Raw genomic sequence first — 26,511 nt, forward strand, 5'->3', positions numbered from 1 at the left:
AACCAGTCCAGTTTCATACAGTCCAACAACTTAACTAACCAGTATCTTTCTGTAAAGGAGAAGCTCTGTTCTGAGAAACTGCTCATTCATAAACACTTGTAACAAGTATTAGTATTAAAGAAATGGTTTTTTAGGAATACTCATGCAGGATTGATTGTAGGTTTCAGCACTATCAGGTAACCAATTTTATTACAAAAAATATAAATGCCATGAAATTAGAGTAGCTTCACAACAGTGATGCTGTTGTAAATTGTGCCGAAAGTGATGTTGCTTAGAGATCTATTATGTATAGGCCCATCTGGAACTGAGGAGGGCACAGAAACAGTGTGCTGGTGTACCTGTTAATTCTATATATCACTAAACCTGTGAAAAATGTGTAAAACTACAAATACTGTGCCATAGCAATCCTGCTGATTCTCCCGCTCCCTAGCATAGTGGTAACTCTCTCCAGCAGTTGCACATGGCTGTAAATTGTCATTGTTTAAATATCACATTCCATTTACTGCACACTGACTTGTCATGTGTGCTGGGAGATGGTATGGTTCAGTAGGGCAGGCTTTATTAAAGAACTTTGCAGTTCACATTCTGTGGAGAAAGAATTAGTCTTTTGACAGTTAATTTAACTTAATTGTTTGAAATATTTATTGCTCTGGATATACCAGGGCAGAAATAAGAATATAAATAGCTTTCTGTGCATGCTTAGAGCATTAGTCACTTGATGTATTTAAAACATCATGTTCACTTAACTTAAATACGAGCAGTTTCTGAAGCATGGATTAAATCCAAAATGCAGGGAATGCATTCCCAAGCTGCAAAATAAGAAACTGTCCTACATGGCAGACTTCCTTATAAGTTCTTTTATTATTTTAGAAAATTACCAAGACACAGAGACTTTGCCAATGAATGGTGCATAGATGTGACTTTTTCAAGATTGCTTTATGCATTATTTTTGCTTTCAAGGGCAAGTTCGTATCTTGCAAAATGCTCTTGTTGATCCTGTAGCAAAGGTACATACACAGTATTGACTTGGAATACTGTCTCCTTTTTTGTAGCGGTACATACAGTTTACTGGTGAATTCGTATGAGTACCATCTTGTTGCTGAACAGTCTTTTCCTGGAAAAGTCCATGGCTGAATTTGAAATATCTTACTTTCATATGCTAGAATGTGAAAACAATAATATTCAAGCTGCAGCAGTGAACTATAATTCTACAAAACCTAGCAAGACAAGAGAATTCATTTTTCATTTATAAAACTGACATGCTAAACCAGGAGAAGACAGTATCAGTGTCTAACTTCAAACATAATATCCTTGGTAATAGCACCAGGTAGTGTGCTTGTTTTCCCCAGTTGGCCAACCCTTGCTGCTTGCAAGGCTCGCAGCTCTCTTCATTTTCTGTGTTCTCTTTCCAGTTCGACTTTGGTGATACTGTGGTGTACCAGGCTATCCACACCATTGAATATTGCCTGGGGTGCATTTCAAACACTGCATCCTACTTGAGGCTCTGGGCTCTCAGCTTAGCCCATGCACGTGAGTATTCCTTATGGAACTGAGATTTGGATCCATGTGTCTGATCACCCTGGGCAGGCAGTAGGTGAAAGGCAGGAATGCAGGTAGCCTCTCAGAGCTCAACTGTCAAGCACTGCTGGAAAAGGACAGAGCTGTGTGTGCATTAGCTGGGAGTAATTAAGTCTAAACACCAGTGTCTATTTGCATAGCATGCTGCTAAAAGGGAGGGATGGAGTTGAAAGCACTGAATAAAGCAAAGAGCTGCTGAGCAAGGACTCTGCCCTGCTCTGCGTGCAACAGTTGGAGACAATGTCCTGACTTACTTGGCTGCAAAAGGTGTTCCTCTTAAGTTTCCCACTCCATTGTAGTGCGAGTTTGCTTGACTTTAGTTTTTGCTTTATCAGTAAACTGTAACAACCCTCCATTCTTGCTGAATGCTCTGAAATGAGCCCCCTTCTCCCCTTTCTCCTGGCAGAGCTCTCGGAGGTGCTCTGGACCATGGTGATCCACATTGGCCTCAGCGTGAGGAGTCTGGGTGGAGGCTTTGGCCTCTTCTTCATATTTGCTGCTTTCGCTACCCTGACAGTAGCAATTCTCCTGGTCATGGAGGGGCTGTCTGCTTTCCTCCATGCTCTTCGCTTGCACTGGTGAGTTACTGGAACATGCAAAAACTTCAAAGCTCTTCATAGCAAGAAAATTGATGTCACCTGGACTATGCAGAAATGCCATCTTCTAGAAAATTATATTGACCCTTACACAGGAAAGCTAAGGCTGTTAAAATTGGGGTAGTGGATACTATTGAGCCAGGATCAGCAATGTTCAGAAGTGCCAGAGTACCACAAATCTAGCTAAACATCTAAATGTCCTACAGCAGATGTGCTCTAACAGCAGAAAGTCTTTAAAAGGGTCAGATTTCAATCTTGTTGCTAGTGGTACACCACTCTCTCCTGACCCTATGCATACATGTTGCTTAGAAATTGTGGAGAGTGATCTCTGCTTAAAAATAAATTAGACTAAAGCTTTGTGAACAGTGGGATGGGAAGGTTGTGCTAGATGGATGAGTGTGCTTGTGGCTTTCAGTAGGATTTGCTTGTTCTGTCTTTTGGTCTTTTGCCTGGTTCTAATGTTTGTTTTCCTTAATGTGCAATAGCTACTGACTGCAGTTTCCTTCATGTGGTCTTGTTCGTCTTCGTAAGACCTTGCATTAAACAGCGGCAGCTTTGCCCGTCTGCCCTTTGGGGTGCTGTGGAATGGTAGCTATTTCTTGCTGTTCTTGCTTATTAGCAGATGCTTTTGTAGCCCCTTTCCTGTGATTATTAAGCTCCTGTGTATGCAGGCAACCAGTAAACAAGAAGGAATTACTCACTAGAGTGCTCATCGCTTTCTCTGCACCGAAGTGTGGAAAGTATTCAAGAGCTTTCTCTAATCCGTATTTAAGAGTGCTCATTGTTCCACTTCAGATTCTGTGGTTAGTGCACTGGTGGGATCAAAGGAGCAATGTGGGAATGGGTTTTGCTTGCCTCGGGTTCTCTTCAGCCTAAAGTGTAGGAGAGTATGTCTGTGCCTGTGTAGAGTTCAGGTCGCTGCCATCTCTTAAGGTAGCTTGCTTCTTGCTAGGTCAGAAGACCAAAGTGAAGTCCCATGAAGTTCACATGGAATATTCTGTCTTGCTTAAATGGGAAGAAAAGGTTGTGAGCACTTTTAAAAAGTAGTTCTGTAAGTGAAAAGGAAGCCGGTGCCTTAAAAAAAAAAAAGGAAAGAAAGAAAATCAGCCGCCTTTCAGTTTTGCCCTGCTTCTGGAGAAGGAAAACTTTGTCCTTTTGCCCTGCGTTGGCAGCCTGTGGGGGTGCAGGCTGGAGTGCCTGGGTCTTTGTAGCTCAAGCGAGTCGAGCTTCACCCAGGGGCTCAGACGTGTAGCCATCTTGTGCCAAGGGAGCCCGTGGGGGGGCCGCTGCTGAAAATGGCTGCTGGATGGTGCTTCTGTTTTTCCTGGCATCCAGCCTAGAAATCTTCATACCAGTCACTTGAGAACTTCTTGCTGACTGGCTGGTGTTTCCGCATCCTCATCCTGCTGTCACTGTGCTACACCATTGCATCAGTGTGAAAGAAGGAGCTCTGCAAGACCTGCCTGGTATTATTGCTAGCAGTCCAAGAAGAGCAGAGAGTAAGCAGTACTCTAACTCTGTATGTGGTGGTTTTGATCTGCAATTGCTTGTGAATTAGTGGATTTTCAAAGTCTTGCTTCACTGGACTGCAGTGCTGCATGGCACATTTCTGAACAATAGCAGATGAACAGTTCTAAACAGCTTTTCTTCTTGGCAGGCTCTGTGTTTTCTTTTTTACCCAAAGGGATGGGTTAAGATAAGAAAGCATGTTTTTCTGGAGACACCTGTCTTGTGTTAATAACCACAAACTCCACCTACGGATACCACTCACAGAGCACCTGGAACAAGTGTGAACTGGAGGCTGCAGTTCAGCCAAGAGGTGGCTTTTCACATTGCCAGGCTGTCTCTAAAGGGTGGTGAAAAAAATTGTCTGGAAATGTGTCAAGGGAAGATGCATGTCACTGAAATGGCAAGCGAACAGAGAAACCCAGCTGGGCAATAGCAATAAGCACATGGATCACCGTCACCATGCAGACCAGTACAAAGCATTTGCTGCGGAGCTGTAGAACTGAAGCTCTTAATGAAGTCATATTTTCCCTAAACATATGTTTCAAACTTGTAAGACTTTAATACACATACCCTAAGAGAAAATCTGTTCAATCTTAGAGCCTGAAAAGCAAGTTTAAGGCAATATTTCAGACTCCAAGTAATCTGCTGAAATTATTTTGAATTTGTTGGATTTTTTGTTATCACAGTGGAGAGGAAGGCACCTGCAGTTGTTCAAAAGAACATACTGTTAACATTCCTTTTTGCTTCTGAATGTGAAATCAGGATGTTTCCAATGGTGTTCCCTTTTTAGAAGTGGGGGGGGTGGGGGGGTGTCAAATACAGCTGTCCTGGGAGGAGCAGATCAGATTTTCTGGCTGTGGGAGAAGAGTCACCTATCAGGAATTCTGAAGGTGTGGGTTGTTCAGCCTTCCCGGAAAGGAGGAGGAATTTAGCATGTGTCTTACTGGTGGGGAAAAAAAGCACAGATTGTTCCATGTGCTCTGCCTGTCAGTCCCAAATGAGGAAGATTTGTTTTGTGCTTTTTCAGAAACTATGCATTCTTTCAGCAGGCTGGGTTTTTCTGGGGCATTCTGGGGTGGAGGAAGCACTCTTTGAGTGCTGCCAAGATGCAGGCATGTGTATCGGAGGTCTGCTGGAGCTCGGTAGCTGTCTGAGCTATACCCCCACATTGTGCTGTTAACTCCTTTTACTGTAACATCACTGTTCTGAAATACTTTACTTTTCTATTTGCTTTTCAGTAATGTAGTTTGACATGAATGTTTAGATTAAAGTAGCTTACCTTTTTTTAAGCTAGTCAGCTCTTCTAATATGAGCAAACATAGACTTCGCCCAAAAGGAATAGTTCATAACTGAATTCAAAGTAGGGTCCCAACATCATGGGTTGATGCAGGAATACAGTTTCAGTGGAGGTATCTTCCTGTGTAAAGCAGTATTTTAGGCTCAGTTTTAGGCCTGATTTGGAACCAGAAGCGATGTCCCTGGACTATGTCCCAAGACCAGGCCACAGCTAGAAAGAAAGGATAGCACTAGGCATAATACAGAGCAAATCAGGTTAATTCAGATCAGTGAAGAGTGGGGTTTATTTTGCTGTGTAGGAGAGAGGTTGGTGTTAAATTAGCATCGTGATGTAGGGGCTTCAGTTCCAGAGTTCAGAGCAGTCAAACCACATTGTTCAGACTTGGCTCTGGTTACCCAAGTGTCTCTCAGCCAGTCTCCCATCCCTCAGTCCATGTCCATCAGTGTGGAGAGCATGGGTCCTTGCGATACGTGACTATAGGTTTGGCAAACACTCAGAACTGTGTTTGTCTGCTCTTGCTAAAGGTTTCAGTCTGTTCTCTCCCTCAGGTGTAGCATCAGCAGCTTCCCTGGCAGGTGTGTGCACTTCACCATGGCCATAGTTGAGATGGACACAAACGTGATTTTTCTTTATCATGAGTTGCCTGAGCTGTTTGCCACTGGTCCATAAACATCCCCAGAATGAGCTCAGACCCTTGGAGGCAGTGAAATGGATCTGAAGCAGCGCTCTCGGCCGTGCAGCGTTAGAAGCTCACGTGATGCCTGTTTTGTTCTGAATGGCAAACTTGGAGAGTGCTGTGGGTCTGCGCAGGGACACCAAAATAGATTTCAAACACAACAAATGTGGTCAATCTCCAACAACTGTGTGGAATAAATAAAAATCAGCGATTATGTGGCACTTTGTGGACGGCTGTTCTCGGTTGTAAACTGAGAATGGACAGGCAGACCCTCCTCTGCCCGGGCAGAGCTCCTGGCCTGCTGCCACCCAAGGGGGAGTGCTGCTTTCCGAGAGGCATGGGTGTGCCAGAGTTGCATCCCGCTCGCAATCCAGCTCCCCACCCGTCCTGCCAGAATTTTATTTTTCTTTGTAAAGGTCATGAGCCAGAGCTTGTCTGTAGTGCGACCATAAAAGCACGCTACTGCTCTAAAAGGCAGTCTCCTGTAAGCGCAGGACAGAATGACCCACGGTGCCGCATACGAAACTGCTGTCCTTTTTGGGAAAAAGTAACTGCACAACCTCTACACAACCACCCCCATTGCTTTCTGACTGTAAGGTGCACTGTAGGCTGCCCTCTTCTAGGTGCACTCTGAATCACAGCCGACCCCAGGCATTGGCACACACCTTTAAGAACACAAACACCAAGCAGGAATTTGCACTTGTACTAAATGAAAGTTAGGGTTCCTGTTCAATAACTGACTCTGCCGTTGCTTCTCATGGGACTGCAAGCTGCATAGTTTTCCATACAGTGTGGGTACTCTATGACTCGGGTTGGAAAATCCACATAACTACAGTCCAACAAACACTTAAGCTAATTATTAATACAAAAAAGCTGAAGAGTGGGTTTTCTTTAACGCTGACTGCCAGAAAGCTTTCTAGTCTGTTTTACAGTGCAGTGCTAACTGTCTAGTGAATTCTTCTGCAGAACTTGATCAATGATGGGAGACGTGCAGTGCAAAGTTTAGCAATAGAGCTGGTACATGACAGCCAGTGATCCTGGAAAACAGCAATGTCTCATACTAAAAAAGGACCTTGGATTCTGGGTGTTCCTGTAGACAATTGCAGAAAAAACAGACAGAACATTTAAGCCATGATTATTTGGTTAACTAAACTTTTTCATTAGTTCGCTAACCTTACAACAGCTTCTCCTTGAGCTTCAGGCATCCAGTTGTGGCCAGTTGTAACTGAGTGTGTCCAAAAGGAGCTTTCAGATGTCGGGGCCAGCTGGAACAGTTAATCATCAGGGTTAAAATTTCATTTACAGTGGGTTGGTTCTGTGTGACTCAGATACCCAACCCTCTGCTTCTTTATTTCCCTTTGCTTACAGAATAGTTACTTAGTCACAGGATACTTATGGAGATTATCAGGGTTCCTGAAAAACTGGAGCATGTTGGCAAGGAGCCCTTCCTCCCACACGGAAAATCCTGCTTATCCTAGGGATTCCTCTGCAGGGAAGTCTGTGTATCTGCATGAACAGGCAGCAGAAGAGATGAGCAGAAAGCTGTTTTTCTGAATGTTTCCCTCCTGAGCTCTGTTGGGAAATCACTTTTTGCCAGCTGAAATACCAGCAGCTCTGAAGTTTGCTGCGATTCCTGATTTAGAAGAAAATAATTTAAGTCTGCCTTTTTGTTCTTCATAAAAATACTTCTGAATTGTGTTAAATTGCTCTATGATTTGCTGTCACTTGATTCCTACAGAGACTTCGTTCTTTTAGTGGATCACGCAATGGAAAGTGTTTCTCATGAGGCTCATGAAACGCTGTGCTTGTTTTTACTGTGAATCATGGGATTATTTTTTTCTTTCCCTATTTGGCTGTTGCTGACCATTGGGCAGTTCTCTAGAATAATTCTTTTTTTAAACTGAGTTTATTAGGGGAAGCAGGCAAACAAGTCTAAGTTAATGTTCAGCTGGAGACAACAGGCACATCTCTAGCTCAGCTGAAGTAGTCATGTGGGTATAAACCAAATATGCTGAAGTAAATAAATAGAAGTAGTTGATGGAGAAAGTCTGAGCACAGCATCACGCGGTTGAGGTTTGTTCTAACTGAAATGTGAACTTTAGTAATGACATCTTATAGGAAATGCTCTGTGCTCCTAGGTGCTTCTAAGTGATACCACAGTTAGGGAGTTCATCCTATTTTTGTTGCCCTTTTATTGCCTTTGGGGGTGGGATCAAAGTACCTAGACAGTTCTGCTCTGCTCTGCTCCAGAAACATCAAACAAAAATGTGGGGTTTGTGCCAAAAGATGCGCTACATAATACCACTTTTTCTCTTTAGAGTCAATAATCGTACTTTTAATGGAGTTCTTGCTAACTCGTATCTGAGAGCTGCCTTTTTAAATGAGCAATTGCTCTTCCCTCTCTTGCAGGATTGAGTTCCAGAACAAGTTCTACACTGGCACTGGATTCAAGTTTCTCCCTTTCTCCTTTGATACCATCCGTGAGGGGAGGTTTGACGATTAAAGATCCCTCCTCTCAAGCAGTGTTAAACGTCATGTGTTTATGGTTAGCCCTCTCCTGCGTGTCTGAGTTGCATGTAATTCTCCCGTAGTGAAAATAACTTATTGCAGCACCCTCGAGTGTTACTGTGGCATTTCAAAGCCAAGAGCTTTGACATTCTTGGGTAATGAGTGACACTGGATCAAAGAAACTTTTCGTTCCTTAAGTTTACCACTGAAGATACCACGTGCATGAAGTGTCAGAGTTTGGTGTATAATAGTGTACTTCTTGTGTTGTGAATTCCCTGGCAGGCTTATCAGGGCAGTGTGAGAGAAATGCAGCTATGGCTGAGTGGGCGTACAAGCACATGGAGAAAAGGCCTAACAACTTCAGCTTGCACAAAGCTTGCTGCTCGGGAAGAGATTTTTTTAAAGTTTTACGTGTGGATCCTACGTGTCTCTGCCTCTGATTAAACAAGTTATGAGCAGTGGGCAGTTGACAATCCAGGGCATGCTTCTTCTACCTCCAGGGCTTCCACGTGTGCCATGTTTTAATCTGACAAAAACAATGTCTCGTCCCGTACAGGGATTCAGCTCTTTGAACTCTGGCTGGGGCTTGGGGAGCTGATATGAAGGGGTAGGAGTCAGCCTCAGCTAAGTGTATGGTGGCTCTCCGTTTGCTCTAGTGACAGGGAAATACCTTGTCTTTGCAAGAGACCTTGTCTTCCCTGGAGAAGAGATGATCCTTTAACTGTGCACCTGCACACTCGTATCCCAGGCAAAGCCCTATGTCCAGCAGCAAAGGCCTGTTCCACCTCTTGTTTCTGGAGGCAGTGGTGGGAACAGGGGGCTCAGGCGCAGCGGGCTTGGCTGCCTTGCTGTGGCCTGGGGTGAGATGGAGGAGGGACAAGCTGCAGTGCAAACTCATCTCAGGTACTGACCACTGGCAATGGAACTTCCTGCATTTCTTGTTTAAAGACGAAGCCCTGAGGCTGCAAAGCCCTAGAGGTGCATCCAGATAATGCCCGTGCAGACTTGGCATTGGTGGAGGCAGCTTTTGCAAAGGTGGAGGTACTAGTGACATATGTTGTCATGTATGCTTGGGGTCTTGGGAGCCCTTTAAGGGAGAACTGAGGCCGAGTCTTGCCAAAATAGTCCCATGGCAGTGGAGTCTCGGTGGTGTTTCCCCACACTAGCTGTTGCTTTTTCTCCAGTACCAGATGTGAATAATTTCTTGCCCTCCTCAACTTGATGTAGCTGTAGGAGCAGTGGGGTGTGGGTGTGTGTTAGTGCTGTGTGTAACTGTCGTGTTTAATTCTCACAGTGGATCTGAAGTATTTGTGTATGAACAGATTAGAACAATAATGAGAATCATTGTAACCTGGAATTGAGGAGGCAATGCCACACAGTGCAGGGCTGTTTAAAATTATGTGAGAAAGGTGCGTGTGCACTGCACACTGTAATGGGTGTGTGCACGGAGCACGGGGATCCTTGTGCTGCGCGTGCGCAGCTTCTGGGTAATCGTGGTGTTTACAGGTATGCTCAGCTGTATGTTTACAATAGTGTTTGCAGACAAAAGACGAAGTCAAAATGCGTCTATGCGTGGAGCAGTGATACCAGTCCTGCTGCCCGGGTGAAATGCATTGCAGTCACTGTAAAAATTAAACTAACTGCACAACAAGTGGTGTGACCTCTTTTCTGCTTCGCCTGTGCTCTCTGAAGGGGGCTCCCTGGCAGCCCTGTCCGACACTGGGCAGAGCCCCAAAAGCTGCCTGGGGGGAGCTGGGACCTTCAGCTTTCCTGCCCTGGGCTCTTGTCACCTTGATGGCCAGTACGATGGGGTGGGCAGAGCTGGTTTGTAAAATGAGACCAGCATGACCGTGCCTGGGCTGAAATGTCTCTGCGCTTATCAAGCCCTGGCTGACGTCCTGAGTGAAGGCCGAACAGGGCCACCAAGCAGGGGCTGGTTTTGTCCTGGAGCCTCCTCCCTGCCTGGACAAACTTGTTAACTGAGTGAAGCAAGTGATTATGCAGGAGGAAAAACTAAGGCTTGATCAAACCTGGGTGTTGTAGATGCCCTTTGGTGGGGACTGGGGCAAAGACGCTCTGCCTGCTCAGGGCTGCTGCCCCATTCCCGGCCCCCCGAGCCGTGGGGCATCCCCCGTGGGAACCTGCTCCCCCACCCGGGAGGGACGTGTTTACTCAGGCCTTTCCTGCAGGGCCTGGAGCTGCCTGCGGGGGTTTTTCCACATGCCCGGAAGGGGCGGAAGGGAGGTTTCTGTGGGGGTTTGGCGATTGTTTCTGAGGTTGTTGCAGCCCAGTGTGTTTCCCATCTCCTAAGGTCTCGGGGAGGGCGAGGAGCTGGTCTGTGCTGCCCCTGCAGCCGCAGGATGCTTGCCCCCTGTCCTCCGCACCCCTCAAAAGAGGAGACGGATTCATTGCCGCTGCCAGCTGTGTCCAGGGGATCTTCTCCCCTTTCACCCGTTCCCCTGCTCTCTTGCACCACTCCCATGTGCAATCACAGCATTTCTGCCTGTTTCCATGGCCCTGCTTGGCTGCTTTTACGGACCAGGGGCCATGTGGGCAGCCCTTGCTGCTGGCTGGCAGGGCAGGAGCACCCGGCCCCCTCCATGGCCTGTGCTGGAGACGGGGGAGCCGTGGCCCTGCTGTGGAGCAACCCTGAGCTCGTCCTTCCCTTCTGCACCAAAGGAGGTGGCACGGCCGTCCCTTGCAGCCAGTCCTGGGAAGCGCCCACGAAGCCCTCCTGGAGCCCAAAGAGACCCTGCACAACCTGGGCAAGCCCCTGCTCCCTGGAGGGATTCACGTTTGTGCCCCCCAGCAGCTCTGTGCAGAGGCCCGGCAGCCCTGCGGGACCTCTCCCAGCCGCCGTTGTTCGCCGTTTCCCCGGCTGGGGCCCCGCTGGCCCCCGCTCTGCCGGCCCCGGCGCTCCCCTGAGCCCCCCCCCGCCGCAGGCAGCCCTGCCCGTACGTTCTCCGCCTCGGCTGATGCAGAGCACCGAGGGTGCAAAACAGCCGCCGGGTGCGATGGCCGCGGGCGTGCGCTGGGGTCGGGGTGCAGCCTCCCCCCGGGGTTCTCCCCCGGCTCCCCGGGGGTCTGCGCCCACCCGCCTCCCGCGGCAGCAAGGCCTGGGCCCCCCGAGGTGCGGAGCACCCGCCTGCCTGCGCCCCGGGGCGAGGGGGCAGCCGGAGCGGCGGCTTGGGCCGGGTCCCGGGCTGCTCCGGCCGCTGCTGGGGGCGGCCGGGCCGCGCCCCCGCCCCGGGGCACCGGCTGGGGCGGGGGCCCGGCAGCTCGGCGGAGCCCCGCTGCCCGGTCTCGCAGCGCTCCCTACAGGCCGGAGCGGGCCGGGCCCGGCCCGGCGGCTGCGGGGGCCCAGCGGGGCTGAACCGGCCGCGGTGGGCGCAGCCCCGGGAGCGGGTCTCGGTCGATCCGGGGAGCCCGGAGCCGGGCAGCGCCGCTCCCGCGGGCTGGCGGATGCTCCGGGACCGCCGCGGGTTGCGGAGCCGTCGCGGTTGGAAAACGTGATATGAAAACAGCCCGGAGCCACCGGTGCCAGCCCCGGCGCTGCCCGGTACCTGCGCCCCGCCCCGCCAAGCCCCGGCGGCTCTTGCTCCCGGCGGGGGGGGGTTCCCGCTGTCCCAGGCGGGAGCTGCAGCCCCGGCCCCGCCGGGCCCCGGCCCGGGCACCCAGAGCGGGCGGCGAAGGGGCCGCGGTGCTCCCGGTGCGCAGGCAGCGCCTGTCGGTCCCGGCTGCCGGGACCAGCCCTGCCCGCTGTCGCCCTGCCTGCTGCATCCCCGCCCGGTAACGTCCCTGTGCCTCCTCCGCTCCGAGGGTCCGGGACCCGCCCGCGGAACCAGCCCCGCTGCCGGGACCGGCTCGTCCCCGCCCACCGCCTGTTCCGCCCCGGCCGGCCCCGCCCACCCATCGGCGGCGCGGATTGGCGGAGCGCGGCGGCGCTGGGGCCGGGAGCGGCGATGGCGGCGCGGCCGGGACCGGGACCGGGACCGGGACCGGGACCGGCGCTGGGGCTGGCGCTGGCGCTGCTGCTGCTGCTGCTGCCGCTGCCGCCGCCGCTGCTGGCGGGCGCGGGGGACGCGCGGCAGGAGGCGGCGGTGCGGGCGCTGGCGCGGCGCCTGCTGGGCCCGCGGGCTGCCGCCGTGGAGCTGTCGGTGGAGGCGGCGCTGGCGGCGGGCGGGCCCGACACCTACCGGCTGCGCTCGCCGCCCGGCGCCGCCGTGGCCGTGGCCGTGACGGGCTCCAGCGGCGTGGCGGCGGCCGCCGGCCTGTACCGCTACCTGCGCGACTTCTGCGGCTGCCACCTTTCCTGGTCCGGGGCGCAGCTCCGCCTGCCCGACCCGCTGCCGCGGCTGCGGGCCGAGATCCGCGCCTCCGCCCCCGGCAGGTAACGGGGCGGCGGGGACCCGCGGGGGACGGGCTGGGCGCCGGGCGCGGGGCCGGGCGCTGCTCACGCCTCGTTAGCCCGGGACAAGGCGCCCTTACGTAACGGGAACGGGGCCGGGAACGGGGCCGGGAACGGGGCCGGGAACGGGGCGGGGGGGCCCAGCCCGCAGCCTCCCGCCCGCTCCCCCCCCCCCCAGGTACCGCTACTACCAGAACGCCTGCACCCAGAGCTACTCCTACGCCTGGTGGGACTGGGCGCGCTGGGAGCGGGAGATCGACTGGATGGCGCTCAGCGGCATCAACCTGGCGCCGGCCTTCGCGGGGCAGGAGGCGGCCTGGCAGCGGGTTGAGTATCGGGGCCGGCGGGACCGGGCAGGGCAGCGGGGCGGCCGCGGGGCCGGCTGAGCCTCCGCCGCCCCGCGCAGGTGTACCGCTCCCTGGGGCTGAACCAGTCGGAGATCGACGGGTACTTCACGGGGCCGGCGTTCCTGGCCTGGAACCGAATGGGGAACCTTCACGGCTGGGCAGGGCCGCTGCCGCCGGCCTGGCACCTCAAACAGCTTTACCTGCAGGTACCGGGGGCACCGGGGCTGCCCGCCCGCCCGGGGCAGACCCGTGCGACCCCCTGCCCTGGTCCTCCAGGCCGACACCGCGCTCACGGGGGCTCGGGGGCCGCCGCTTCTTTCCCCCAGCTCCAGCAGCGCCTGGGGGCCCCTTGTGGGGAGGTGGGGGCTCCTCTCCCCCTGCTCCCTCGCTCCTTCTCTCTCCCAGTACCGGATCGTGGAGAGGATGCGCTCGCTGGGGATGATCACGGTGCTGCCGGCCTTTGCGGGCCATGTGCCCCAGGGGGTTCTTCGGTAGGTGCTGACCCATGTGCTCACAGACCCCCCAGGGCAGATCAGCCCTGGCCGCAGCTCCCTCCCTGGTGTCTCAGCCCTGGGCCCTTCCCAGGGTCCCGCTTCCAGCCTGCGCCGGCTACACCGGGTGCTCCTGGGGCCGACTCAGCTCCCGGCCCTCCTGTGCCCGTGCCGGCTTCCCCGGGAGGCTGCCCTGTACCTGCTGGGGCACAACCGTCCTGTCCCGCTCCTGATCCCCATCTCTGCCCTCCGGCACAGGGTCTTCCCGCATGTGAATGCCACTCGCCTTGGGGGCTGGAGCCACTTCGACTGCACCTACTCGTGTACCTACCTGCTGGACCCAGAGGACCCCATGTTCCAGGTGATCGGGACCCTCTTCCTGAAGGAGCTGATCAAGGAGTTTGGCACAGACCACATCTATAGCGCCGACACCTTCAACGAGATGACCCCCCTCTTCTCTGACCCTGCTTATCTCTCGAGGGTCAGCAATGCCGTCTTCAGGTCGATGACAGGAGGTGGGTCAGCATGCGGTGCCAGCCTGGTCACGGGGCTCTAGGTGGGGATAGCTGGAAGCCGGTGGGGAGGAGGCTGCGGGCCCCACACGAGCGCCGAGCTGCCTGCGCTTGGCCGACCTTGTTGGCGCCAGACCCTCAAAGCCCCCTCTAAGAGGGGCAGTTGGTGGCCCTGGGGCCTTGCGGGATGCCCACTGTGCCTACAGGGCCTGCCTGGAAGGGACCTCACTCTGTGTACTTCTGTCCCCAGCTGACCCCGAGGCGCTGTGGCTGATGCAGGGCTGGCTCTTCCAGCACCAGCCAGACTTCTGGCAGCCGGCGCAGGTGCGGGCCCTGCTGCACGGCGTGCCCCTCGGCAGGATGATCGTTCTCGACCTCTTTGCTGAGTCCAAGCCCGTCTACCAGTGGACGGAGTCCTTCTACGGGCAGCCTTTCATCTGGTGCATGCTGCACAACTTCGGGGGCAATCACGGCCTCTTTGGCACCGTGGAGGCCATCAACCACGGCCCCTTTGCAGCTCGCCGCTTCCCCAATTCCACCATGGTGGGCACCGGGCTGGTGCCGGAGGGCATTGAGCAGAACGACATGGTGTACGAGCTGATGAACGAGCTGGGCTGGCGCCAGGAGCCCCTCGACCTCCCCAGCTGGGTGACCCGCTACGCCGAGCGCCGCTACGGCGCCCCAAATGCTGCCGCGGCCAGTGCCTGGAGGCTCCTCCTCCGCAGCGTGTACAACTGCACCGGCGTCTGCGTCAACCACAACCGCAGCCCGTTGGTGCGCCGGCCCTCCCTGCACATGGACACGGAGCTGTGGTACAATGCCAGCGATGTGTACGAGGCCTGGCGCCTGCTGCTGAGCGCCAGCGTGGAGCTGGGCTCCAGCCCCACCTTCCGCTACGACCTGGTGGATGTCACGCGGCAGGCGGCTCAGCAGCTGGTGAGCAACTACTACCTGAGCATCCGTCAGGCCTTCCAGAGCCACGCGCTGCCGGAGCTGCTGACAGCCGGCGGCGTGCTGGTCTACGACCTGCTGCCGGAGCTGGACAGCCTCCTCTCCAGCCACAGCCTCTTCCTGCTGGGCCGGTGGCTGGAGAGCGCTCGTGCCGTGGCCACCAGCGACCAGGAGGCCGAGCAGTACGAGCTGAATGCCCGGAACCAGGTGACGCTCTGGGGGCCCAGTGGGAACATCCTGGACTATGCCAACAAGCAGCTGGGGGGGCTGGTGCTGGACTACTACGGCGTGCGCTGGAGCCTCTTCGTCTCTGCCCTGGTGGAGAGCCTCAACTCCGGCAGCCCCTTCCACCAGGACCAGTTCAACCAGGCTGTCTTCCAGGTGGAGAGAGGCTTTGTCTACAACAAGAAGCGCTACCCGGCCGTGCCGGCTGGGGACACGCTGGAGATCTCCAGGAAGCTGTTCCTCAAATACTACCCCAGCGCCCTGCGGCGCAGCCGGGCTGGGCCGGCGTGACTTTGGGCTGTGCCTCCGGAGCCTCCCCCAGGAGGGAGGGCAGAGACCCCGCGCCCTACCGTGTCCAGGCTCCCACAGCTCCTGGCCTGACGGCTGCGTCCTGGCCATGCTGGAATGAAGGTGCAGAGCCTCGGTGGCCCCCAGCCAGCCTGGACCCACCATTTCCCCTGCATGGGCAGGACATGCCCCGAGGGGGGCTGGCAGCCTGATGGGGGGGCAGGCTCTGCCCCAGGGACCCATCCTGTGCCACACTCTGTGCTCAGCCCTGCCGGCCCTGCTTGGCTGCCCTGAGCCTGTCCCCGGGAAAGCTGGGCTGCCCCAGGTGTGAGCCCGGAGGCGAGGGCTCTGCTGCCCCAGTGCTCCCAGCTGGAAGCTCGGCAGGCGCTGGGACTGCGCAGAGGGACAGGGCACACGTGTCCCTGCCGCAGGGCCCTGGCTGGCGGGGGCGGTGATGGTGGAGAAGCAGCCAGGGAGGTTGCAGCGGTGCGGGGGGCAGAGCAGCCCCTGCCCCCGGGGAAGCAGGCAACTGGCCTCACCCCTGGTGGGGTCCTGGGCCTCCCTGTGCTGGGTGCTCCCCACCCCATGGGCACAGCCCTGGTCACGCTTGGTGGCTGTTGTATCAAAAGAGACTTTGCAGAGTTTTCTGCAGTGTTGCTGGGGCCGTGCTCCCCGGGACAGGGTTTTCTAGGCCTTTCCCCTGCAGCTGGGGCTCAGGCAGAGCCCAGCTGTGGTGCTGCCAGCCTGCAGAGCAATTAAAGGCTTGGCCACTGAGCACTCTTTTCTCCCATCTGTGTCCATCTCCTCTCCCCAGCACGGGACTTGTGCAAAATGGGGGGCATAGGAGCGGTGCTCGGCCCCCGAGCCTGCATAGCAGGAAAAATGCGCTGCCAGCTGCGTGCCAGCAGGCGGGATGCCTGGCACAACACGGTGCGGCTGGTGCTGGCCCTGGCTGGTGCCAACCCCCGGGGCTGTGGCTCCCCTTGTGCCCCAGAGCCTCCTCCCGCAGGGAGGTCCTGGCTCCTCGGGGTCTTTATCGCAGCAGCTGCGCAAGCATCAAGGCACAGGGAGGTGGGTGGAGGGGCCTTGAGATAAGGCGGCAGACACAACACCCGTGGTGTGGGGCGGGGGGACCCCCCCTCTCCCAGCCTTCTTAAACAGCACGGTCCCCTTGGCCGGCACTGCGTGCTCATGGAGAAAACTACGGTGCTGATCACAGGCTGCTCTTCGGGCATCGGCCTGGGGCTGGCTGCGCGCCTGGCGGCCGACACCGCTCGCAGGTTCAAAGGTAAAGGGGTGACGCTGCGCTGGTGGGGGGGCCGGCACCCCGGGGGTCTCCCGGGCTGGGCCAGGCAGCGCCTCGTCAAGGACAGCTGGTGCCCGGGGGTGGGCTGGGGCCGGCGCCGGCCGAGCAGCTCGGCGGTACCGCTGCCCCGCTCTCTCCCCCAGTATATGCCACCATGCGTGACCTGGCCAAGGGCGAGCGGCTGCTGGAGCGGCTTGGGGGCTGCTGCCCCGACACACTGGAGGTCCTGCAGCTCGACGTCACTGACCCGTGCTCGCTGGCAGCTGCTGCGCAGCGGGTGCAGGGGCAGCGGCTGGACGTGCTGGGTACGGCTCTTCCCGGTGCCCCCACTATCCCCCGGGTGGCTGGGGGGACCTCTCTGGGGTTGCCAGCCCTCCCCAGGGCACTGGGAGCAGATGCCAAATCATGGGAGGTGCCCGCAGTCCTGGGGCTAGGATGGGACGTGTTCAGCAGGGCAGGGGTGCAGGAGCTGGGTTTGGGAGTGCCAAGAGTCACTGGCCCATCCATAGGGAAGGACCCCCATGTTCTTGTCTTCTGGCACCTCGACGGTGCCAGGGAGTGCGAGGGGGGCTCTGGTGCCTCCTCACCGGCGCTGTGCCCAGCAGTCTGCAATGCGGGGGTGGGACTGATGGGCCCCCTGGAGACCTGCTCCGACCAAGCCATGAAGACCATCTTCGACGTGAACCTCTTTGGGGCCATCCGCACCATCCAGGCGTTCCTGCCCGCCATGAAGCGCCGCAGGGCCGGGCGGATCATCGTCTCCAGCAGCATCGGGGGGCTGCAAGGTGGGACCTGGCCCTGCTGCAGCAGGAACCCCGGCACCCTGTGGCATGGGGAGCCGCAAGGAAGGGACCCAGTGCTCAGGGTGCGGCTCTGCCCCAGGGCTGCCCTTCAACTCTGTGTACTGCGCCAGCAAGTTTGCGGTGGAGGGGCTGTGCGAGAGCCTGGCCATCGTCCTGCGGCCCTTCAACATCCAGTGAGTGCTGGCAGCGCCGCAGGGGGCTGCCCTCCTGCCCACCAGGCACCGGGATGGAGGGATGCCGGGACGGGGGGGTACCGTGGTGGCTCATGCGCTCAGCTGAGAGCTGCCGCCCCGCTCCCTCCCGCAGCCTGACACTGGTGGAGTGTGGACCCGTCAACACCAGCTTCCTGGCCAACCTGCAGCGCCCGGACCCCGAGGGCAGCGAGCTGCAGGGCCTGGATGCCGAGACGCGTGGCCTCTACCACCGGTACCTGCGGCACTGCCAGAGCCTCTTCCACGACGCGGCCCAGGAGGTGGAAGAGGTCCTGCAGGTCAGTCCCTGTGGGATGGGGGTAAGGGGCTCCGAGAGAGGTCCGTGCCCGGGGGGGCGGCCGTGGGGCCGTGCCGGGGACGAGTCTGACCCCTCTGCGGTGCCAGGTGTTCGTGGAGGCCATCGGGACCCCCTGCCCTCCCCTGCGCTGCGTCACCACCCAGCTCTTCGCCCCGCTGTCGCGCCTGCGGCTGGCCAGCCCCGACGGCTCCGCGTACGTCCGGGCCATGCACGACTTCGTGTTCGGCCGCGGCGAGGCCGGCGGGGACCAGCCCTGAGCAGAGCCGCCGTCGAGCCCGGGGGAGCCGCGCTGCGCTGCGGACCGCCCCCCGCCCCAGCCCTGCGGTGTCCCTCCCGGCCGGGGCGGGGGGGGGTGTCTCGGTCCCACCGTGTCGCCAATAAAGCCCTTTGCAGCCGCCCGGCTCCCGGCTCCGTCCCTCTCGCCGCAGCCCCTCCTCGCCCAGCAGCCCCTGCCCGGGGGGGAGGGGGGGGGGGGGGCTCAGCCCGGTCCCCGGGGGCTCCCCCCGCGCCTCCGCTCCGGGGTCCCGCGGCGGGGCGGGGAGGGGAGGGGGGGAATCCCCGCGATCCGGCCGTGCTCGGCGGGGGGCCGCCACGGGGCCGCGCCCGGGGCTCGGCCCGCTGCCGCCCAGTGCCCGGCGCAGAGGCGGAGGGGCCGGCTCCTTCCGTCTCCTCCCTCGGCCGGGCGGAGCCCGGTCCCGACGCTCAGCCCGGCCCCGGGGCGCCCCGCGGCCTCCCTTCCCCGCCGGGCGCGCCCGGGCCCGGGTCGGTTCCGGGGCGGCGGCGGCAGCGGCTTCCGGCGGGGCCATGGCGCCCTTCGCCTGCGGGCTGCTGGTGCTGACGGCCCCGCTGGGCGCGCTGCCCCGGCGGGCGGCGGCGGCGCTGGCGGCGGCGGCGGGGGTGGTGGCGGGGCCGCTGTACGTGCACCTGCAGCCGGGGCTGCGCCTGGCCGCCCCCGACCCGCGCCCCGCCGCGCCGCCCGCCTGCCCCGCGCTGCTCCGCGCCCTGGCCGCGCTCTACGCGGCGGCGGCGGCCCAGCGGGGCCTGGACCTGCGCGTCCTGCTGGGCCCCGGCCGCCGCCTGGCCCGGCGGCCCCGCGTCCTGCTGGCGGCCGCCGCCGAGGCGCCGGGGCCGCCGGGGCCGGTGCGGCTGGGCCTTCAGCGCCTGGCCGCCGCCGCCTACGGCTGCCCGCCGCGGCTGCCCGCCGTGCTGCTGGAGGAGGCCGGGGGGGGCCCCGAGGAGGAGCCCGACGCGGACCCCGACGCGGCGCTCCCCGACTTCGCCGACGTGGCGGTCGGCGGCACCTTCGACCGCCTGCACGGCGCCCACCGCCTCTTGCTCAGCGCCTGCTGCCTCCTGGCCCGGCGGCGGCTCCTGGCCGGGGTGGCCGACGGCGACCTGCTCCGCCGTGAGTCCGTCGTCCCCCCCCCCCCCCGGGCGGCCGGTACCGCGCTGGGGTGCAGGGCGGGCCGGGGGCGCCCAGCCCTGCTGCCGGTATGGGGCCGAGGGGCCAGCCCGGTGCCGAGCGGGACGGGGCAGTGAGAGGGGCCGGCGCCGCGGCCTGGGGGCCCGGTGGGGCGCGGGGGCCCGGCGGCCGCACGCCCGGAGCGCCCAGGCAGTGCCGTTGGGACGGGGTGACGGTGGGGACCCGGCGTCCCGTCCGCGCCAGCGAGCGAGGCGAGCTGACGCGGAGCTGAGGGCGCAGCAGGGGCGAGGGGAGCCGGAGGAGTCAGCCTCCCAAAGTCACGGACGGGTTTTGTCTCCGTCTCCTGGTCTTGCTCTCCGCCGCCGCTCCGGGACCTGCGCCTTGCTGAACGGACCACTTTCTTGCTTCTCCCCGCTGGCGCCTGGCAGACAAGGTCCTGATGGAGCTGATCGAGCCGTACGAGCTGCGAGCGGCGAAGCTGCGTGAGTTCCTGGAGGACGTGAAGCCCTCACTGCATTACGACATCGTGCCTCTGGTCGACCCCTACGGCCCCTCGGTCACGGACCCCGACCTGCAGTGCTTGGTGGTCAGCGAGGAGACCCGCAGAGGAGGGGAGGCTGTGAACAAGAAGAGACTTGAAAACGTAATGCCTGCGCAGGAGCCCGGTGGGCTGCCCCTTCCCGCCCTCTCGCCCCTGCCTGCCGCTGCCCGTGGGCAAGTCTGGTCTCAGTGAGCAGCTGTGGCTGCTCGGTGCCGCGGCCCGGGCTTGAGAGCAGGATGCCAGCGTGCGCGTCTGCCGGCACCCCGCAGATGGGTGCTTTGCGCCGAGCTGTCCCCGGCTGCGCGCGCCCCAAGGGTGGTGCAGCAGCCTCTGCGTGCGGCATCGCCCCGGCGGGTGGAGGTTTGGGGTCAGATGGGCAGCTCTGTGGGCTCCCTTCCCCTCTTTGCTGCCGGGAACGTGCCCCTCGCAGGGACAGAGCTGCCCCGTGGGGACGCTGGGGGCGGCCGCGTCCTCATTGTTTCGTTCAGGACTTGACCTCCCGCTGAGCCCCCTTCCCTCCGCTGCGGCTGTCGGGGCTGACGGCCCTCGGCGCTCTCTTCTCTTGCCAGGGGCTCCCTGAGCTGGCTCTCTACGAGATCCTGTTGATGAAGGACCCCGAACACGGTCAGAACGAGGAGGAGAAGATCAGCTCCTCCAGCCTCCGGCAGAGGCTGCTGGGGACACTGCTGCGGCCCCCGCGGGTGAGGGGGGTTGCTCGGAGAGCCGTGGGCTGTGATGGGAAGAGAGTGCCTGGGAGGAGGGGTGGCAGCCTCGGGAACTGAAGAGCCAGCCCCTCTCCCTGCTGCAGGGGGATGAGTTTCGGAGGACTGCCTGCCTGCTGCCTGTACTGGCCCCCGGCAGGAGCAGGCCCCTGCTCTGCAGGGCCAGGACCTTCCACACTCATCTCCAGGCCGGGTAGTCAGGATCCTTCTCCAGCAGAGCCCGTGTCCTCTGTCTGCTGGCAATGGCTTTCCTTCTTCCCTTAGCAAGACCCTGCCTTGCCTTCGCGCCCGTATGTGATCGGCCTGACTGGAGGAACCGGTAGTGGGAAAACCTCCATCGCCAAACTCCTGGGGCACCTGGGAGCGTTCCTCATCGACGCTGACAAGCTGGGCCACGCCATCTATGTCCCCGGTGGCCCTGCCTACGAGCAGGTGGTGGCAGCCTTTGGGGCAGGTAGAGCCACCGAAGACTGCAGGGAAGACTGGGAGAAGGAAGAGGAGGGAGGGGTGTGCCATTGTCCTAGCGTCCCAGGGAGCTGTCCTGGCCCGCGCTCCCCTCCCTCCCCGGGGGTTTTGGGCTCCACACCACCCAGATGGGGCTCTGTAGCTGATTCGGTGATGGTTGGCCCTGAGCGGGGCAAACCACTGCTTTCCCCAAGTCTTGCACGTCCCACGTCAGAGCTACTGTAAACTGGCTGGTGTGGAAGGCTAAACTGGGCTGCCGTTTGTCTAGGAAAAGATCTTCCCCGTCCTTTTCTAGAGTAAGGTGAAGAGCTGCCAGGTCAGGTCCTACAGCTCCTTTCTGGGTCCCTTTGAGAGCCCCGTGCTGAAATCCTTTCACTCTGACCTAGGCTTGCCACAGGGAAGAGTGTGGGATTAATTCTTCCCAAGCCTGTTCTGCTTCTGTCTTGCAGAAATCTTGAATGAAGATGGGACAATTAACAGGAAAGTCCTTGGGGCCAAAGTGTTTGGGAACCAGGTAAGAGCGGCACAGAGACTGTCAATATTTAATCTCATGAGCAGGGAGCTCTCCATCTGTGCTGAGGATTTTTATTTTTCAGCCCTTTGAGCTGATGATGCCTTCCTGACTGTACTTTCTGGTAGTGATGCACGGACAGGGCAGGACACAGAGATCCCATCTCTGTAGCTAAGTCAGCAGCCATGCTGGACACGCTCCTCTCGCCCTGGCAGCTGCTGCTGCCTCCCCATCCCCATCCTCATCCCCTCTGTCCCACGCTTGTCCTTTACCCAGCTGGACATATGCGGAGCTGGTGCTCTCTGACCCTTGTGTGGTTTGGGCTTGTACGCCGTGAGGCTTGGTGATGTGGCAGCCGAACCTGACCCTCTGCGCTTGGCTTTGCTGTCCAGGCCGGAGCTCAGCCTTTTGCTCAGGTCCTGCAGGCTGCCCCAGCCCAAGCATGAAGGCAGCTCGAGGGCTTCCCCCAAGACAGACGGGTCACGCGTGGGTGCTGCTGCGTGGAGAGCTCGCTGTGCTGTGGGGCGGGTCTTTGCAAAGCACCTCTCGCAGCAGAGGCCGAGGTTCTGCTGTGCCTGGCAGGGCAAGGAAAATGATAGGAAAAAGAGCCTTGACCCCGTCAGCGGGCATGGGAGCCTCTGGCCAGCGTGGAATTTTTCCTTCCTTGCGCTTAGCGAGCAGGCGGTGGGCTGGGTCCGTCCCCTGTGCTTTAGCAGGTTCTTTCTGGGTGCCCCCTGTGACTGCCGCTGCCACCAGCGATCCTCTTGTTGGCTGCCCAGGGGTTCTGAGGGCAAGTAACTGAATCCCGTCGTGGTCCTTTCTAGGAGCGGCTGAAGAGTCTCACGGACATTGTGTGGCCTGAGATGGCCCGGATGGTCAAGGAGCAGATCGGGGAGGCAGATGCTCAAGGTAACTGGGGCGGCTCCCATCGCAGCACAAAGGTGGGAGTTGGTTGCATGGTCTTGTGCAGCACACCACGACCCAGAGCCGCCGGGAATCTGCTGCTTTTGGCAGCACCGTGAATATTTTCGACGCTCAGACACCCCTATTCTCTGCTGGGCAGCTTGCTGGGGATTTTCACTTGGCAGATCTCTGAGCAAACCCCTCCACCCAGCTGGGCCAGCAGCTGGGACAGGCTTACCTCAAGCTTCCTACTCTGAAGGAGGGTGGAGGTTGCTTTCTCTTTCCCACGAGACTGTCACGACCCAGACTGGACAGACCAGGGAGTCGTGTTTGATTTGAAATTCCCTCGGGCTAAATTAAGGTGAAATGACACCAAACGATCGGTTAAAGATTTTATTTATGACAGAAGCAAACGGAACTAGGGAGGCGTGGTAGTAGGTGGTAGGGTTTCTCACAACAGGAATTGGCATAAGACTACTTCTGTAAACCGTGTAACCATATACATCAATTCAGGGAATAAGGAGATCCCTCCCGTTGAGTCACGAGGTTCAGAGCAGACCCCCTTGCTTTCCAGACTCCTCCTCAGAGAAGGGTCTAGGGGCGGCTGGATCCACTCTTAGTCTCAGACTTGGTCAACGGTTTATATCTTGAAATGGATGAGGTGTAGAGATTTGGAAAAGGAAAGAGAGAAGAAGACAGAGAGAGAGAAAGGAAGAGAGAAAGATTTCACCGATCCTGTGCCCAGCGTTGGTTCAGTCAGCCAAGGTGTCCAGTCCCGGTGGGCTTGTGCGCCCGGGGCTTCAGTTTGTGTCCTTTCATCATCCTTGCCCCTCCTTTGGGCAGGCACCTGAACTCGTCAGGTTAATGAGCAGTTTGTGAGCTTTTGGGCTTGGGGGTCGTTTGTGGAGTTAACTTCTCCTTCCCTGCAGACCTGGCCATTGTTTGATCTTTGTATCAGAACAGCTTATCAGAACAGGGAGCTGCGCACCCTCCAGCACGGCCCTCCCTCTCCTGTTGCTGATGTCTGAGCTGATGTGCTTTTCACCTTGGTTCCTTGCTGTGCAGGGTTTGTCTTTAAGCAGAACTTGCCCCACCACAATGTTTGAGACATTAACTCTTTCAGTCTCTCACAGAGGCTTCAAGTTCATTTTTGGTGTAGTGCTCCAGCAGCGAGCCTGGTGTGTATTCCTTCTGGGAGCAGACTTTTTCCAGCTCTTGGGAGGCGCTGTTGGTAGCTCGATAGGCATTTGGCTGAAGGCATTGGCTTGCCATGCGTGGGAGACCTGCCATCCCAGGTGTGCCCTGTAAGCAAACACAGCCTTTGCCTGCTGCTCTCTTTTCCACGTGAGGTTCTTTGGCTCAGCAGTAAAGCGTCTGTGCTGCCAGTTTGCAGGAAGGCGTGACTCTACGAGCGTAAGTGGACTGGCTGGGTTGGACTCTGAGGAGCAGTCGTGCCGCCTTGCAATTGCCAGGTAATGAGGAATGGCCTCGTTCCATAGGAAAGGCCGTGTGCGTGCTGGACGCTGCCGTGCTGCTGGAGGCTGGCTGGCAAGACATGGTCCATGAGGTGTGGACGGCCATCATCCCAGAGGAGGAGGTGGGCGATGCCCCTTGGCCCATCGCTTGCTGCTGGGGCTGGTTCCCGGCTTCCCCTCCGAGCAACTGAGTGTCCCCTCTGGTCCTGCCAGGCTGTGAAGCGCATCATGGCCAGGGACGGGCTGAGCGAAGAGGCTGCTCGCAGCCGACTGCAGAGCCAGATGACCAACAGCCAAAGGGTGGAGCAGTCGCAGGTGGTGCTGTGCACGCTCTGGGAGCCGGACGTCACCCGCAAGCAGGTGAGCCCCGGGCTGGCTGCCGCACTGGGGTCTGTTGCAGGTGGCAAAGGGGGAGGCAGGTGACTGACGTGTGCCGGAGGGCTCAGTGCTGTGCCCAGGTCACGCGTGGTGTGCCTGGGCGTGCTGCTCACCATCGAGGCTGCCTCTGTGCACAGCCATGAGGGACGAATTCGGGGATGTAAATGCAGCAGGGAAGGGGCAGGAAGCGTGGGACCCTCGCGTGACACTCCTGCCCCTGCCGTGGTGCCGCTCGCCTTGTCCCTGGCTTGGCTGCGGGCTCTGAGGTGCCACCGCACGTGGGCTTTCTGGCAGGTGGAGAAGGCCTGGGACCTCCTGCAGCAGCGCCTGAGCCAGGAGCGCAGCCTGTGAGGGGGTCACGCTCCTCTTGGCCGTCACGCGCCAACCCCGTGGATCCCACACCAGTGGGATGGGAGGCGAGGGTCCATGTCCTGCCATCACACGCCGGCAGTGAGCCAGCCGTGCCGGGGAGGAGCGCAGCGCGGGGCCTGAACCCACCCACCCTGTCCAGCCCCGTGGAGGGGCCGGGGGCATCCTGCCATCCCCTGGTGACGGGGTGGGGGAACATTGCAGCGGCTCCTCAGGTCAAAGGGCTGAGCCTGCGCTGGTGCCTGGACCTCCCTGTGGGACAGTAAAGAGCCTTCTCCCTCCGTAAGTGTCCGTCTGCTGGTCCTGTCCCCTGTACCCCCCAGCCCGCCCAGCAGCTGGCTCTGCTGCCCCCGGCCCCTGCCCTGCCTGAGCCCCTGCCTGGTTCCCACTGTGGGGCATCGCCCCTGGCTCTGGGGGATTGGGGGGGGGATCCTGACTGCTGCTGGCAGTGGGTCGCAGCACCCAAGACACTTGGTGCCGTTGGGGGTCCCCACAGCTGGGGCCCCGCATGGTGCTGCCGGGTCGGTCCAGTTGGGCAGGGTGGGGACGGCCGGTCCTGCTGCTGGTGCCACCCTGTGATGTCACTGGGAGCATGAGACCATCCCACCCCGGTACCGGTGGGGCAGAGACGAGCCACGGCCAGGCACTGCTTCAGGCGCTGCAGGTGGCGGGGCCAGTGTGCTGGCAGAGCCATCTCCCTGATCCCCTGGCCCCTCCAGGTGTGTCAGCATCCCCATTCCCCGCTGGTGCAGCCAGTGCGGCCATTCCTAATCCTGGCGGGCACCGGGAGTGGTGGGTCCTAGGGTGAGTCTTCCATGCGGCCCCCAGCCCTGACCCCCGCCCTGACCCCCTCCGGCCCGGGTAGTCAGCGGAGCAGATGTACGGGCTGGTGGCTGACATGGGGGAGTACCGTCAATTCGTGCCCTGGTGCAGCCGGTTGGACGTGCTCCCCCACCACGGGCAGGTGCTGCGGGCAGAGCTCGAGGTCGGCTTCCCGCTCCTCCTGGAGCGCTACGTCTCCCAGGTCTTCCCGGACTCCCGGCGGATCTGGGTTGGCAGGGCAGGACTGGGGTTCTGTGGGTCCTGCTGGGGTGGGGGGCGTCAGGCTGCACCCAGGGAGCCGGAGACCCCAACAGCTCCATGAGGTGGGGGCCTGGGGGGGACACGGTGCTGGGACCATCCCGGCCTGCGGACACGGGTCACGCCGCCCCGGCCCCAGCGCTGTCTCGGTGCTGCAGGCCGGCAGCCGGGACTGCCGCCGCCGCCGCTGCTTCAGGCACCTGGAGCTGCTCTGGCGGTTCGGGCCAGGGCGGCCTGGACGGACAGACGGACGCCTGCTTGCTGGACTTCTGGGCGAGTGCCTCCCCCTGCACTGGGTCCGCCGGGGCAGGCGGGGCTGCAGGCACCACCGGCTGCCGTTCCGCCCCCTCACCGGAGGCGCCGGCCCTTCCCCGCCGGCAGCCCCGCCCGGGCCTTCTGCCCGGCCCGAGGCAGAACGCCGGGACCCCCGGTTCGCCGGACCGGGACCCCCGCGCGGGCGGCGGACTCTGACCCAGGCCCGGCGCTCCTGCGTCACCCTGACGTCAGGGCGGTTACGAAAGCGCCGGGCATCGACCGGGCCCGGGGCGCGGCCCGCGGCGGCGGGCGGTGCCGCGGGCCGCGCCGCTCTCGCCTGCCCCGGGGGTGCCCGTGCGGGCGCCCCCTGGCGGCCCGGCGGTG

General features: G+C 59.5%; 5 protein-coding genes across 12 annotated transcripts in view; 4 read left to right on the top strand and 1 right to left on the bottom strand.

The window, feature by feature from the left end:
* ATP6V0A1 (ATPase H+ transporting V0 subunit a1) overlaps positions 1 to 9,815 on the top strand; it is a 30,406-nt gene extending 20,591 nt beyond the window's left edge. For all 7 annotated transcript variants that reach the window (XM_052785488.1, XM_052785489.1, XM_052785490.1 and 4 more), the window contains 3 exons: positions 1,413 to 1,530; positions 1,985 to 2,156; positions 8,066 to 9,815. In XM_052785488.1, coding sequence (XP_052641448.1) covers positions 1,413 to 1,530; positions 1,985 to 2,156; positions 8,066 to 8,159 — 384 coding nt within the window. In that variant the 3' untranslated portion in view covers positions 8,160 to 9,815. The remainder of the gene's footprint in view (positions 1 to 1,412; positions 1,531 to 1,984; positions 2,157 to 8,065) is intronic.
* Positions 1 to 18,407, bottom strand: part of STAT3 (signal transducer and activator of transcription 3) — an 81,297-nt gene extending 62,890 nt beyond the window's left edge. Inside the window, exon 1 of the mRNA XM_052785502.1 lies at positions 18,404 to 18,407. The gene's annotated coding sequence lies outside the window, so the exon portion shown is untranslated. The remainder of the gene's footprint in view (positions 1 to 18,403) is intronic.
* Positions 12,095 to 16,163, top strand: NAGLU (N-acetyl-alpha-glucosaminidase). The gene is made up of 6 exons (XM_052785507.1): positions 12,095 to 12,554; positions 12,751 to 12,898; positions 12,979 to 13,125; positions 13,325 to 13,410; positions 13,669 to 13,925; positions 14,173 to 16,163. Exons 1-6 carry the CDS (start codon positions 12,127 to 12,129, stop codon positions 15,387 to 15,389), a joined length of 2,283 nt encoding a protein of 760 aa, XP_052641467.1. The 5' UTR covers positions 12,095 to 12,126; the 3' UTR covers positions 15,390 to 16,163.
* Positions 16,274 to 18,271, top strand: HSD17B1 (hydroxysteroid 17-beta dehydrogenase 1). Of its 2 annotated transcripts, XM_052785533.1 has the most exons (6): positions 16,274 to 16,674; positions 16,836 to 16,997; positions 17,298 to 17,477; positions 17,575 to 17,668; positions 17,802 to 17,985; positions 18,092 to 18,271. In XM_052785533.1, the coding sequence occupies exons 1-6, from the start codon at positions 16,578 to 16,580 to the stop codon at positions 18,260 to 18,262; spliced, it is 888 nt and encodes a 295-aa protein (XP_052641493.1). In that variant the 5' UTR covers positions 16,274 to 16,577; the 3' UTR covers positions 18,263 to 18,271. The 2 variants fall into 2 exon arrangements, with proteins under 2 accessions (XP_052641493.1, XP_052641492.1); XM_052785532.1 differs by having other exon boundaries at positions 16,836 to 17,477.
* A 350-nt stretch (positions 18,408 to 18,757) lies between the features above and the next one.
* Positions 18,758 to 25,073, top strand: COASY (Coenzyme A synthase). Its single transcript, XM_052785525.1, has 9 exons — positions 18,758 to 19,410; positions 19,857 to 20,071; positions 20,539 to 20,670; positions 20,956 to 21,145; positions 21,606 to 21,670; positions 22,492 to 22,576; positions 24,070 to 24,167; positions 24,259 to 24,405; positions 24,718 to 25,073. The coding sequence occupies exons 1-9, from the start codon at positions 18,810 to 18,812 to the stop codon at positions 24,772 to 24,774; spliced, it is 1,590 nt and encodes a 529-aa protein (XP_052641485.1). The 5' UTR covers positions 18,758 to 18,809; the 3' UTR covers positions 24,775 to 25,073.
* The last annotated feature ends 1,438 nt before the right edge of the window (positions 25,074 to 26,511 follow it).

This window comes from Harpia harpyja, chromosome 4 (genome assembly GCF_026419915.1).
Source record: "Harpia harpyja isolate bHarHar1 chromosome 4, bHarHar1 primary haplotype, whole genome shotgun sequence".
In the NCBI taxonomy this organism is placed as follows: Eukaryota; Metazoa; Chordata; class Aves; order Accipitriformes; family Accipitridae; genus Harpia; species Harpia harpyja.

Coding starts and splice junctions, on each gene's coding strand:
- COASY (XM_052785525.1), top strand. CDS start 18,810: ATGGCGCCCTTCGCCTGCGGGCTGCTGGTGCTGACGGCCCCGCTGGGC. Junction 22,577..24,069: donor CGGGGAGGCAGATGCTCAAG/GTAACTGGGGCG, acceptor CTCGTTCCATAG/GAAAGGCCGTGTGCGTGCTG. Junction 24,406..24,717: donor CGGACGTCACCCGCAAGCAG/GTGAGCCCCGGG, acceptor GCTTTCTGGCAG/GTGGAGAAGGCCTGGGACCT.
- HSD17B1 (XM_052785532.1), top strand. CDS start 16,578: ATGGAGAAAACTACGGTGCTGATCACAGGCTGCTCTTCGGGCATCGGC. Junction 16,675..16,835: donor CACCGCTCGCAGGTTCAAAG/GTAAAGGGGTGA, acceptor TCTCTCCCCCAG/TATATGCCACCATGCGTGAC. Junction 17,669..17,801: donor CTGCGGCCCTTCAACATCCA/GTGAGTGCTGGC, acceptor TCCCTCCCGCAG/CCTGACACTGGTGGAGTGTG.
- NAGLU (XM_052785507.1), top strand. CDS start 12,127: ATGGCGGCGCGGCCGGGACCGGGACCGGGACCGGGACCGGGACCGGCG. Junction 12,555..12,750: donor CGCGCCTCCGCCCCCGGCAG/GTAACGGGGCGG, acceptor CCCCCCCCCCAG/GTACCGCTACTACCAGAACG. Junction 13,126..13,324: donor TCAAACAGCTTTACCTGCAG/GTACCGGGGGCA, acceptor TCTCTCTCCCAG/TACCGGATCGTGGAGAGGAT.